Source organism: Mycteria americana, chromosome 2 (genome assembly GCF_035582795.1).
Source record: "Mycteria americana isolate JAX WOST 10 ecotype Jacksonville Zoo and Gardens chromosome 2, USCA_MyAme_1.0, whole genome shotgun sequence".
NCBI classification, from domain to species: Eukaryota; Metazoa; Chordata; class Aves; order Ciconiiformes; family Ciconiidae; genus Mycteria; species Mycteria americana.
In genome coordinates this window covers 70,145,183-70,159,029 of record NC_134366.1, presented here as the reverse complement: position 1 = coordinate 70,159,029, position 13,847 = coordinate 70,145,183, and the positions used below count along the sequence as shown (strand labels likewise).

Genomic DNA, 13,847 nt, shown 5'->3' with positions numbered 1-13,847 from the left:
TAGATGCGAGTGGATATGAGATCGTTAAAGAGATTTTCTAGACCATTTTAGCATCATCTTTTGAGGGCCTCTTGCATTGCTGCTAATACAAATCCAGGGCTTGCTTTCTTAGGGATATGATAGTTTACAGTGATTGGCTTTACATTTCCATGGGGGTAATGCCACAGTATGCACTGTGGATTGCAGTGGTTCAGCTGTGGGAACAGAAAGGCTAGCCTGATACTTGTGAATGTCTCTTCATATTGTTTTAAAAGACGAGAAGATTTTATGATTTTTCAGAAGACACGAGATTGATAGTCCTGGGATCCTTGTTCATGCATAGATAAATGTGTCAAGGTCAAACCCAGCACACATTTTCCTCCAAAGCCTCAGTGAACAGATTGCTCTAAGAGTTTTAGTGCATTTTTGCCTACTCACAACAGCATGGTAACAGTCTGGAGTAGGAAGAAGCTCTTCACCCAGAAAATTTGAGGCAATAAGGAATCCCAGTGACCCTGATCTCACACACAGCACGAATTGTAGAGCTGCATCCCAGCTGACCGGCAGTAGCCGAGCGGGAGTTACTGCTGTCCCTGCTCTACCTGAGGCACAGGGAGTACAGTTTGATCAAGGTCATACAGGAATATTCAGCACAAGAGCAAGCAGTCAAATTCAGATTGCTTAGGGTCTAGCAGTTCATGTGGATTTTGTAGATTAGGTTTCTGTAAGTAAGAAAGAATAAAGTCAATGGTTATGAAATCTATGTTCCACAAAATTTATGCCAAATGATGCTATGTACACCCTCAAACGTTCCATTTACCTGCAGGGGAGAGCAAAGCCAAAGCACTGAAATGAAATCAAGTAATTTGACCAGAGATGTAAATACAAGTCAATAGTAGAACCAAGATGAAAATGCTTCCAGCTACTCAAATCTGGGACTGAATTTTGAGGTTATCTTTCCATTTTCCATTTTACCATCGTACATGTTGCTTGTTTTAAGCAGACAAATGCAATCTGTTTGCATGCTTATTGTCCTTAGCAGAAAGAATTAACCTCTTATTTGAAATAAAAAGGGTTACAAATAGAGAAAGCATTTGGATAAAAATGTAAGAAAATTAACATAAGAAGCAAGAAATGCTGGAACAATATAATATAAAGATTAGTGGAATCAGCGAGGTGACGATGAAGCTGATTGAAGGTTATCATCTCAGGTACACAGACAGCATGGCAGCCTTCAGCTGAGAGCTCTTGTTCCCATGAAGAGTCAGATGGCTGAAGCAACGAATAAATTCCGGCTAGAGTAAAGAGGATTCTACCTGAGCAAAGTTCAGATGCTGCTGTGTGGCTGGGCATATCATTCCCGTAGGAAATGAATGCCATACCTTTTATGTAAAACACTGAGCTAGAGAGCCAATATAATCAACTAAAATGGACAATATCTTGCTATATATTCAGCATTGGGTTGTGGGATTGTTCATTAAATTTACATTGTAATTTTGTGGATGATATAAAAAAATGATTGTGATCTGGCCACCACAAGAGCTCTAATACAGCTATGGGAGAATGAGCTGAAATCTACTCTGGCTCATTTGTTATGAAGGAAAGTGCTTGCTGTGTTTTAAAGTCTTCAGTACTGAAGATGATGCAGAGACCAGAAAGGATATATCTGAATTTTCAAACTACATCCCGAGTTGACAAAATTGCCTTATGAAGGAAAAAATGCTTTTCTTGTAAACTGGTCAAAATTGATAAAGTGTCAAAGCAATAAAGCAATAATAAATGTAGCATTCACGCTACTACTTGTTTGCTTTTCAGCATATACTTTAATATATATGTATCTCAGCATATAATATACTTCAACATACTATGCACGTTACTACAATAATTTTATTCTCTATATCGTATTCCTCCAAAATTTTAAATTAAAGGAATAGGCTTATGAATGGTAGGAAATTAAGAAAGGCTGTGAAAGTGAAAAGATATCAGTGAAGTGAGAAGGTGATAAAAAGAAGCTATGTTCGAATCAGATACAATATCTGACCTGTAACTGGCATAGAAATATCTTGGGTATTAGCAGTAGATGGTCTCTGTAGTCTCAAAGGGAGGGAGGTTTATTCATGGCTCCAGAGCTTTTATGACATCTTGATTACTGTTGCCTTCCCTTTTTTCTTTAGGGGAGATCTTTTTCGTGGTTCATTCAGTGCTACTAGTTGTTGTCAGTAAATGTGTTTCCTTTCACCTACCCACCTCTCAGTCTTAGGCATGTTTGTTTGCAAGCTGTCTGGCTGAAACTGAGCTCATGTGGAAGAAAGTCCTTTGAGTTGTCTGTCCAAAGCCCTACCCATACCCTGGGGAGAGGATTTCTTATCAGAGATAACGAGCACAGTTTTGAAAAGAATGGGCATCCTTTGCTGTTGGTTCAAGCCTTGGACTTCGCTCTTAGATGTCATGGCAATGCTGACATTACAAAGCTAGATACTGCACTCGTTTGACCCACAGCAGGCAGTTCCCAGCTTCCTGTGTCCTTTCATCCTTCTCCTTAAATACATGTTCCTCAATCATATAGGGAAAATCTTCGTATTTAACCCATCCGTACCAGAAAGGGGAATGTCAGCTGGACCAATTTTCACAGGAAGATAGCATTTAACAAGCCTGCAAACAGTTTACAGCAAGTTGTCCATTTCAGCAGTCTCTGTGAGAGTGGAAACAGGAACCTGAGCAACTTCTTTCTGACATGGTGGCAACCTCAGCTCCCCTTGGTTGCTGCACCCTCCAAATTACAGCTTAGGGGAGAAGGAAGAAGTACATCCCTGAATTGCCAGTACAGTCTTCCTTTATGCTTCCCTTCTGCTTTTAACTGCCCCGTTGTTTGGTAGTGACTCCTAAAACTCTTTCAAGAGATACTAATGTATAAGTGTATCATTTAAAGATGACTGAATCCCACCCTTAAATCTTCAACTCTTTCTAAATTAAAACTTGCTCGCTTTTAAAGGTGCTGTGCAATACATTTAAGTCAGGTTATAGATAGTCTAAGAGAATACAGTGCCTTCTACGCTGTGCCTGCAATGATCTAAGCTTTTCTTTGTAGTTATTTAGGATTTTTTATCCTTTTTTCAGGCAACAAATGGTGCTGTGTGAAAACAAATTGTATAAGGGGACTGGTGACAGGACATTTAAGTGAAGCATGGACTTTTCAGTTGAAGTACAGTGTGTTAGTCAAATGCTACCTGCTGGGCTGATTAGCAGTTACAGTATAATTCAGTAGCCTGTGTTACACAGGAAATCATAGTCGAAAAATGAATGGCCTTTCTGTCTGTAGTGTTGGAATATATAAATGTCCTGTGCTTTGATATTCACTTTGTCTTAGGTTCTGGAATGACCAAGAGTCGTGTATGTGCTTTCATGGCACATCCATTTTCTTAAGTGCTTGGCAGAGCGAGAGGAGCAGTGATTGCAGGGAAGGAACTGATTGTTTTGTTAGTTTGTGATTTTTGTGTTGTGCTTTTTTTTAACGGAGGTGATAGCTTTAGGATGAAAAGGCTCTTGAGGTTTTTGTTGGACTTAGCTTCTCTGTGTTTTTGTTAAATAAACAAAGTTTGTATACCTAGACCTTCAAATAGAGGCTTTAAAAGTCCTACAATGTCTGAATGTCTGCCACTGCTGCCAAGACTATCCAGTGAAAGGCAGGACTGTCAACCATCACAGAAGTGCAGAATTTTAGCTTTTCTCTCTGCCCACTCCTCTCATGCTCCAGCTGGGTTTCTTTGCGTACATGTCATGTACTAGTATTTTTCATTTTCACAATCCATGCAAACCCTAAATAATAGCTACATTCCTTTTTCAGATATCTTTAACCCCAAACCTCTGTTTTATGAATGTCTTTTCAAGAGATCTACTCCATGCTAGATTGGTTTTATTTTCTTACTTTTTGGGCACCAATCCACATGATCACTGCACTGTTGCTATTGAATAAGGAGTAGGACTTGGGGATCACTTCTGTCATACAGGAATTGTTATGTTTTTCTTCAACTTGTAGTACTCTGACAATCTCTGTCACAAAAAGATGCAGTCAGTGAGCACTTCATTGCTTCAGATAGCTTCTGTACTTGGCGATAAGTACATGTGTGTGAATAACAGAGCAGGATTTGTCTGACATACAGTTTTACAAGGGAAAGAAGACACATTCAGAATGTTACTGCATCATTTTAATTACAAGTCAGAGGGAACTCTGTGTTTCCTTCATTCTTACATTTTAAACTGTAGAAAACCTCAAAGCCAAAACAAACAAGTTCATGTATGGTGAGACATATATACCAAGAAACTACACAGTAGTTGCTCAGGTTTTTGAAGGCTAGGCTAGGCTAATATTTAAGCTCCAGTCCCGTTGCTCACAAGAAAAGCAACACATATGTGGATTACTGATCCTTTGCAAAGTCACCTTAACTTCACTGTGGTTCCAGGTTAAGTAGCACATTTTCCCCATGGCCTCCAGTGGGGTGGGGGGCATTTTTACTGCTAGCTGACTGGTGGGGAACTGTTGTGGGTGGGTCTCTTTAGTAGTATTATTTCCAGATAATTGATCCATCTTTTTTAATCACAGTCATCTCCAGTCAAACAAAAGTGGTTTGTTTCTACACTGGAATCAATGAAATGGAATAGATATTATGGCTAGCCATAAGCTCAGCCATTAGCTTTTGCTGTTTTGTCTGCTGTTTAAGGACAGGTTTTCCTACCATTCGTATTCTGTTAGTTGTATGTTAGGTCTGTGTGATCTGTAATCTGCACAGAAAATTCATGCTGTCTGCAGTACAAGAATAGCTTTTTTGTTTCAGTGTTTGCTGCTAATGTAGTATGTTATATTGACCCAGTCTGGCTTCTCAAGTATTTTCCTGATGGTGATGAGAAAGATGATATAATTCTTCACCAAAAGGAAAAGAGCTTAATTTTCATGCAAACCAATATTCAAAAGAATCGTAAAGCCCTAGCCCTGGTAATAAAAATAGAAGCTGATGCTATTAATATATCATTCCAGATACACAGAGCACCATTATGTGGCTCCTGGGTTGAGTAAAACTTCATGTAATCACAGTGGCCATAGACTTGAGCCCTATAAAGTTGGAAACTTCACCAGATGGCCATTGTCAAGGCAGCTTCTAAAGACTCTATTGCTGCAATGTGTTAAGGCTCTAGATATGACTTACTCAGTGGTAGCTTTTTAAAATACAATTACTGAACATAACTGATCCACATTATGGAAGTAATAATAATAATACTTTGCACTCAGTGACCTTTTATCTGAGGACCCAAAAGCTCTTAACCAAGGCTTTTAAATACTCCCTTTCTGCTTATAGGAAATAAAGTGTTCAGAGGCTTGATGGAGCGTGAGAGAATTGAGTAACAGCAGTACGACTCCGTGGCCTATTGCAAGCAGTCAAGCGGTGCTCTCTGTGGTTCTAGGACTTGGACAGGAGAGTGCTCCTGTTCCTGTTCCTGTCCCTGGCAGCTGGGAGATGATGTGCCACTCACTTGGGGTGGAACCTCCTACTTCAGTAGTACTTTCAGTCTTTAGTAGAGCCAGCCTGTGAGTGGGATTGCTTGTACGTTAAAATGGTGTGTGGCAGGAACAAGAACGACATACAATGGCCCTAACTTGAAGTTTCCTTTATTCGCTCTGTAAACTGTGAGGATAACACTGAAATGATGTTAAGGTCTGGGGATGAAAGATACTAAGGCTCAGATATACCAAACTTAGCTGAGAGGCTTAGATGTGGAGTGATATATCTTAGGCTCTATATATTCAGGGCAGACAGGTAAGTACCTGCAAAGACTGGCCTGTAATTTAGAGAGAACGGTTATGTCCTTCTTAAAAGTACCACATGTTGGCCGTGAATTTACTGAGCTTTAATACTCAGCATCAAAAATCACATAACGGTATTTATCGGTAATGGGAGTAAATAACTGTATTTGACATTTGCTTTTGTATAGTCAGTAGTTATTTTTTCTTTTTTTTCCCCAAAGTGATTTTATTGTTGATTTTCAGGGTCTAGAGATCATGCCTGAAAGTTTTCTTGGTGACTGTTTTTGTTTTATCTTTTAGATCGATGTGATTGTGACTTTGGGTGGACTTGGAGGACGCTTTGACCAAACAATGGCATCAGTGGAAACGCTTTTTCATGCAACAAATATCACTCCTTTTCCAGTGATAGTTATCCAGGAGTGCTCGCTGATTTACCTGCTTCAACCTGTAAGTGTTGTGAAAAGTTACTTTGTAATAAAACTGACCTTCCACCTACTCTGACCTTGCAGGTCTTGCACCATTAAATGCTCATTTCTTAATTGTATTCTGTAGGGTCAGAGCCTAAATATAAAATGTATTGCAGGGAAGTGGACAGGAAATGATGGGCTCTGCATTCCTGCCTTGGAAAAGATTGTGTTTTATTTGTTCAGGATAGATTTGTTTAAAAGGGGAGGAACATAGAAATCCAGAAGGTATGAAAACTGAATTTGGGTAAATATAGGATTTTGATAATAATGAAAAAAAAAAAAAAGTTAAACTTTTTAATTAGATTCCAGTAAGTTTAACTTTAGCACACAGCCCGTTTGCATGTTGAGTAGCAATAAGGATGTCTGCAGTAAGGGAAACAAAAGAAAGATGTAAGAGAAAGATATGAGGAGTTCCTGACAAACACGTCGGGCAGAGCTCTTATGTGGTCTGAGTGGTGCAGTTCATTATGATGGGAATACAGGTAGCATCAACAAGGGAATTTATTTAAGATGTGTTATTTTTGTGGTTTTTCAGGTCTGTTATTCCATTTATTGATTTATAAAACAACACACACAAAAGATCTTGCTGGGCTTCTGCTTCTAAGATTTAAATTAAAGGCAAATCTAAGCATCAAAGAGTCTTTTCTAACAGTGGTTCATTTATTTGTTTGGAAATATCTTTTCCTGATGTTAGGGTTTCTAGAAGCTTAACTAACTTTCCCATTTTATCTTGGAAAGCTTATTTCATTAAAATAAATAACATTCACAGATAAATTTGACAAAACCCTGCACCACACGTGCTTCATTGTAATTTGAGAAAAGCATGAATAAGGTTCTATGAGATTATAGATTTAAATCCACAGGGGCTGAAGCTGTGTTAACAACTTTGAAGCACTATGTCTGCAGGAAAGATAGTAGGCACAGGAGCTCATTTGCCAGTATGACAAGGAATGACTCTGATCATTAGTTGCACAGCTAAATGGACAGAGGCAGCAGAGTGAGGGGGAAAGAGGGCTAAAGGATAACTGTGGTTAAAATCTGAAAGTGAGGAGTAACTCGCTTGTCATTGATCTGTGGGTGCAGTACTTCACTGACCACTATGAATTAATTTTAGGATATTTTTAAGAATATATTGAAAAGCTGAAATAAGATGGAGAATTCCCAATTTAGCTTACAAAACACTTAATTGGATTGGAAAGACTTAATTCTTTTCATTCGTATTTTCCGTAAGTGGCTTTAAAATGCCATGCCTAAGGTTGCTTTCAGAAAAGTCTTCAATAAATAATTAAACCCATTGCAACTTGGAGAAAAAAAAAGGCAAAAAAAGCATTTAAATAGAAATGGGAGGTTGCTAGTTGTTTGGGCTTGCTGGAAACTTCTTAATGTTCTGTTTTTAATAATGACGTACAAGAAGCATTTAATACTTTTTTGTTGATGGGGAGAGTTCCACGGGATATTATTTTTTTCTGCCATTCAAACTTGTCACTGTCAGCACCTTCAGTCAACTGTCATGGTAACTCCAGATAATAACATTAATCCTGCATAGTTTAGAGAAAAATCAAGTGACCAGTTTATACACAGAGACAAACAAGGATCCTAAGCTTGGAAGTACTCTTTTTTTTTGTATGGAGTCCAGCGTGATATTTTTCTCTTGTAAACAGCCACAATCATGACATTCTCTCTTTTTCCCCTCTTCCCTTTGCAATTTAAAATCAAGGTAGGAGGGAGTTGAACACAGTGGGAGACCCACTGACTTTTTGAAATGCAAGTCTGGAAACTGCAACAAATGAAGCAAGGTTTTGAGATTCAAATGCTAATGCAAATGATAAAAGTTAAGAGCATGTTGCTTTTTCTATAAAATGTAGATCTGAAACCTTTCTCTCTTGGGGAAGAAGAATCTGATATTTATTGGATTCTTTGGATAAAATATATGAGCAAAATATAACCATGGTTTTGCTTCAAAATAACATTAGCCCTCTGTTCACTATAGCGGGAGACTAGTATTGGTTCTCTATCGTGTGTACCTAAGCACAGGCTAAAATATTCAGATAGAGCAGATAAACTGGTAATCCCATAACAGCCCTAGGAAGGATACAAAGGGGAATAACAAGTCAAGCTGCTGAATTTTTAGTTACTAATGCAGAAACTAAGAGGAGGAAGGTGTGAGTAGATATCTAAGTACACCATAAAATTTATTAAGTAATTGCTTTGAAAAAGAGTTATTTCACATTATTACAATGTTGATATAGAGGGGCACAGCAGAAAAAATATATCAATATTTAACACTCTTGTAAAGTGTTTCCACACAGTGTTGTAGGAAACAAGCTTATAGACTTGCTAAAAGTCTTCAAGGTGATAGAGGGGGACAGCAAGGATAATACCCAATTTGGAATCCCCTGGAGACTACCAAGCAAGGAGGACCAGGTAAACAAAGCCTTTTTTCATCAGCCAATAAAATTATCCAAGTACTGAATGTAAGGGTAATTGGCATTTTGACTACGGAGGCCTCTCTTGGGAAAGAGACAGACAGACGGTGCAAGTTTTTTGAAATATATTAGAAAGAATGTTTTGGCATGGAAAGTGAAGAAAACTACAAGGAAGTAAACTCTTTTATATTCATTTCTGACCTGTAAGAAATGAATATATGAACTATGAACTATGAGAGGTGGAGAAGAGAAAAAAGATGGGAAGAATTACACCCCATAAATGTCTGTCTCTCTGGACTCTATGGAGAAATTAGGTGGTAGGCTGAGATCTAGGTATACACTGTAGTATCTAAATTTGGGTAAATGAATTCCAATATAGGTCAAATTACTAAACAGGTATTTAAGAAAAGAAAGCAGGTATGAAATGAGGTGCACTTATGGAAGGGCCCAAGCAATGAGAACATAGTCTGTAACTACAGAAGTTGTAAGTTGACAGTGAAAGATTTTTCTCCTCTGAATGGGAAAGGAAAACTAATGACAAACAGCTTAAATTTAATGCATCTTTTGCTCAGTCTTCACTAAAGCAAAATATTCTTTTGAGCAGATAACCAATGTAGTTAATATCAGTGCCAAAGTCCGAAGACTTTAAATTGCTTCAGAGAAAAAGCAAATAAGAGATTGAGCTGCCTTTGATTTTTGCCAGCTCCAAGGGTTGTTAGGTTTTGTGTGCCATGCAACACTAATTAGGATAGGAGTCAGAAATAGGGAGACTGTGTAAGAATTCCAGGAGGTGATGCTTGCTCTGAAGCATTTTCTAATGTGATGATTGGAATTTTAAAAAGAAAAAAGAAAAAAAAAAGAAACAAAAAGTATCTCTGGACTGAATAGCCATCATATTTCTTTCTGAAGTGGGGGGAGGGAGGAAAGCCTGAATTCTTAATAAGGAGTAATTGCTCTTTATGAGCAGGATATTTTATGCAACAGTCCATACATTTTATGCTTGAAATTTTGGTACTATCAATTACCATTAACATAGCCTGGCTGAAGAGCATTAGGCCCTTAGAGTCATGTTTATCATGCTAGCCATGCTCAGTATGAATGGCTTAAGGTTTCACATACATACTTTCTCATTTTCTGGTAGTGTGCTTCTCAGGAGTACAGAAACATTAGCTTCTGTACACTGAGCATAAATTATCTTTTATCTGTGAGTTTTATGGCAGTTTGTAATACAAGGTAATAGGATTTATGACCAAGAAATGAGAAGATGTCCAAGAGTTAATGAGGCCTGTCTTTTACATTATACTGAGCAGTTCAGTGTTCCCCACACAGGGTTCCAGCCCTGGGATGTAGGGGAGAATAATTGTTACCTACACATGCAAATGTGTTACAGCAGCATATTTTTGTCATTTGAAAGAGTGCGTTAATACTTTGATAACCCTTTTTCTGGCACACAGCTTTTCTTGTGAGTGCATGCCTGCCTTTCCTGTGAGAAATGATGAATAATTTCACATCATAGGTAGCAGTCCAGCAGCTCAATATGAGCAATAAGAATCAGGAGTCCCATCCCTTAATCTTGGCTCTTTACTACCGTTTCATTGAAGAGAAGTAAATTGTATAGGCTTTTGATCTCACAGTCTCCTAGTCTGTAAATTGGATAAAACCCATGTCCTTCTCTGAATGGGTACTGTGAGGCTCGTTTAGCTTTTTACAAAACGCCATTACATTCTCAGCTCTGCACCAAGGTGGAACATAGTATTATGGTAATAGTAACAACAGTATTAAGAAGGCCCTTAATTAACATAAACATTGCCATGCAGTAGGCTGTGCAGCTAATTAGTTAGCATGGTCCCAAGCACAGTTATAGTGGGAGCCGGCTATCATTCTCGCAGACAGTGCCTGGGCACAGTTTGGGGTTAGCACAGGCCAGTAACTGCTTACTAAGCATTTGGAGGGTACCGCCTTGTCTTGGGGACAAGAGAGAACAGCATATGCATATGAGCAGTGCTGTGCCAGCTGGCTTGAGGTCCAGAGAGTATTACCTGAACCATTTTACAGATGCAGACAGAGTGACTAGGCATGGAGATCTGCTCCTAGATGGGGACACTGCAATAGATATAAGCAAGGGAAGGTACAAGACCGGAAACTTTACTGGAGTTTGTTGCTGCAATTCTCTATGTCAATGTTATTTGGTTTGCTTTCTGTCCATGCTTGTAGAGTAAAGTTTAATGGGAAGTTCAGGGTATATACCTTCACCTTCTGAGTTTTCTTCTGGCAGCCAGTTCCTTGAATTTCGCAGGAACTTCAAGAGTGAGTTATCAGACCAGTTCTGTACTGCCTCATATGTGTAAGAAGCAGATCTGGCTTGCACTGGCACTCAGTGGAGAAAATCCTTAGTGAGTGTGCCTCTTCTGGGGGATAACTTTGGGATTTGGAAATTTGAGTATAACCTTTAATGTCTCCTTTTCCTGTATTACTAGTACATTTTGTGGGTAGATTCAGTTGCAAAAAGGTCCCAGTTGCAAAGGAAGGGGTTTAAACATATATTTAATATTTAAACATATATTTAATATTTAAATAAAATATTTAAACATATATTTAGTACTTAAAATATTTGTTGTCCTGAAAGGCTGTCTTTCCTGTTCAGTATCTGCTCTCAAAGAGCACTGTTGGAACTTAATCTAGTTGGCAAAGCAGTGAGTCTCTGTGCCTTGAGCTCCTTGTAGGTCACTTGAATGAGCGTCTATGGAATTCGCAAATATACAACTTCTTGTTCTTCAATAAATTTTTGTGATTTTTTCTATGAGAAAGCCAGCCATTCAGCTGGACAGAAACACTGCCAGTGTCAAAAATATTAGCAGTGGGAAAGTCTTACTCAAGCCCTTCTCTGGGAGCCTGTACTCCTTCACAGAAGCCCTTGCAGAAAGCGTTTTTGTGTTTCCAGAGCTTCAGTAGCACATTTAAATGGCTTCTCAGAAAAAAAGTTGCTATGTTGGTAGTTTAGCTGCCTGAGTTTCCTTCTTTGGTAAGAAAATTTGAGGATGTGGTTACAGCTCAACTTTTGTTCTTAAAATAAGACTGTTAGAGTTAGACCCTGTGTTTTTCTTCTTCCCTGGGAAAATCCAGCTGGGCTGATGATCATTGAGTCATTCTTATCATGTGTTTTTGTAGTGGGCCTGTGTAAATGGGACCTTCAAAAGGCTCCAGGTCCAAGTGACGCAGGTTTATTTCATGGTAATTTATGGCTATGAAGTGGTGTTGCTTCATGTTTACCACAGGATTTCTGTGTTTTAGTGGATATCAGTGATCCAAATTTAATTCATTTTTGTCAATCACATCTTGTCCTGGGGAAGATTTGCTTGCTATCTTGCTTCTCATTATTACAAAAGGAAAATTTTAGTGGGATTTTCTCTTAACAGCTACATTCTTTATAGCTTAGTTCTATTCCAGCATCAGCAAATGTGTAATATGAAATATACAAAGCTTATAGAGTATCTTAGAAATAATAATTAGCCTTTGAAACACTCACATCCTTTCAAGCAGTTTATTTAGCATCAGTTAAAAGTGCAATCTGCATCAAATTTATGAAATATTTGGAATTATGTGGATTTTTCATGGACTTTTTTGCAGAAGGTGACATCTAATAGTTATGGATTACTTATGTATAATGAAGACATACGCAAAATTTTTTTTATAAGTCTCATCCTATAGCCTTTGCTTAGATAAACAGATTACAACAAATTCATAAGTCAATTTGTTAGCTTGCAGGTAACCACTTTAAAAAAATACTTATCTTTCAGAGAGGAAAGGAAAATACAAACCATCATTGCCAAGTGAAAAAGAATAGTCTTTACTAAATGAGATTTTCATCTGCTCATAATTCTTAAGAAACAAGTAATACTCTATAGCAGGCTATGTTAATCACACAGCTGTTTTTAAATTCACATCTTAATGATTGTCTGCAAGAGATAATGTAAGGAGTCTAATTGGCTTACTTATGTATTTCTAAATTCTGGAGTCATCCAGTTTGGGTCTGAATCAATATCTGGTGTTTGGTAAGTTTCAATGGTTCTGCTCTCAGATTTTTCAGTCTTCGTCCGAATTTTTAATTAGTTACTACAGCAGCTGATGGATGATCATCTAACAGAATCTTGACCCTAAATAAAGCTCTTCCAATGAGGTTCCTGCTCTCTGTTGTTGCCCCTAGTTTTTGTAATATGATCTTGTTAATATGATAATATCTATTTTGCTGCTTTATGGAAACCACAAGAAGTTTTCTGTTACAAAGCTAATTTTCTTAGAGCTGGGTTTTTTCGCAAACCTGTCAAATTACTTGTGTTTCCTTTGAAGTCTTAATCCTTCTTTTCATCCCCACCCTTAACAAACTTCTTTCTGCAGTGCTCTGATACTTTGGTTTTTTGTGTGCAATGTAGTATTAATAATTTCCTGTACCATAAAACAGTTCTGCTGCTGCCCAAGTTGCCTGCTTTACATTAAATGATCAGCAGCAAAACATGTAATGTTTGTCTTTGACGTTTGCTTATTGGTAGGAGCTGGTGCTTAAACTGAGATCAGTGGGAAGCTGGTAAAACTTTCTCCTGATAGCAGTAAGCTGAGGAAGACCACAGCAGTATTTGCACTTGCTGTGTGTTCATTTAATCTTTCTTCTGTAACTAAACAGGACAAAGCTGGAGTGTGCGTGCATGTGTGTGTTCATTTGAGTTTTGTTTGGGTTTTTTCCCAGGTGGGACTTTGATCCTATATGGGGCTTTTGTAGCAAGCTAAAGAATTCCCAAGCTTTTTGTGAATAGATTTTTGACCACCCGAAAAAAAAAAAAAAAAAAAAAAGGCATCTTAAAAGACTGTTAATATGGATTCCAAATTTGATCAACAGAATTAAATACTGCGTACATAATTTAATAAGCTTTCTACAAGGTGCTTCAAAAAAGCAAAATTATTCAAATGCTTGTCTATATGAAGGTCTCAGACTGGTACTTTACAGATTGATTTTGTAGTATTTTTATGATTATTGCTGTGGTTTAAAATATTTGTCTACCACCTGACACCTAGAGGGAGCAATACAATGTTTTGAAGTTTCAAGGTTAATTATTAGACATAAAGGACCGAGGGGACTTAGAGGGATAATCATGAATACTTTGTGACTTGCCTGATCAGAGGCTA

At 37.9% G+C, this 13,847-nt stretch overlaps 1 protein-coding gene across 2 annotated transcripts in view; it reads left to right on the top strand.

Moving 5' to 3' along the window:
* The window catches only part of TPK1 (thiamin pyrophosphokinase 1), a 312,492-nt gene that overhangs the window by 196,892 nt on the left and 101,753 nt on the right, over positions 1–13,847 (top strand). For both annotated transcript variants that reach the window (XM_075493722.1, XM_075493721.1), the window contains one exon: positions 6,077–6,223. In XM_075493722.1, the coding sequence (XP_075349837.1) occupies positions 6,077–6,223 (147 nt within the window). The remainder of the gene's footprint in view (positions 1–6,076; positions 6,224–13,847) is intronic.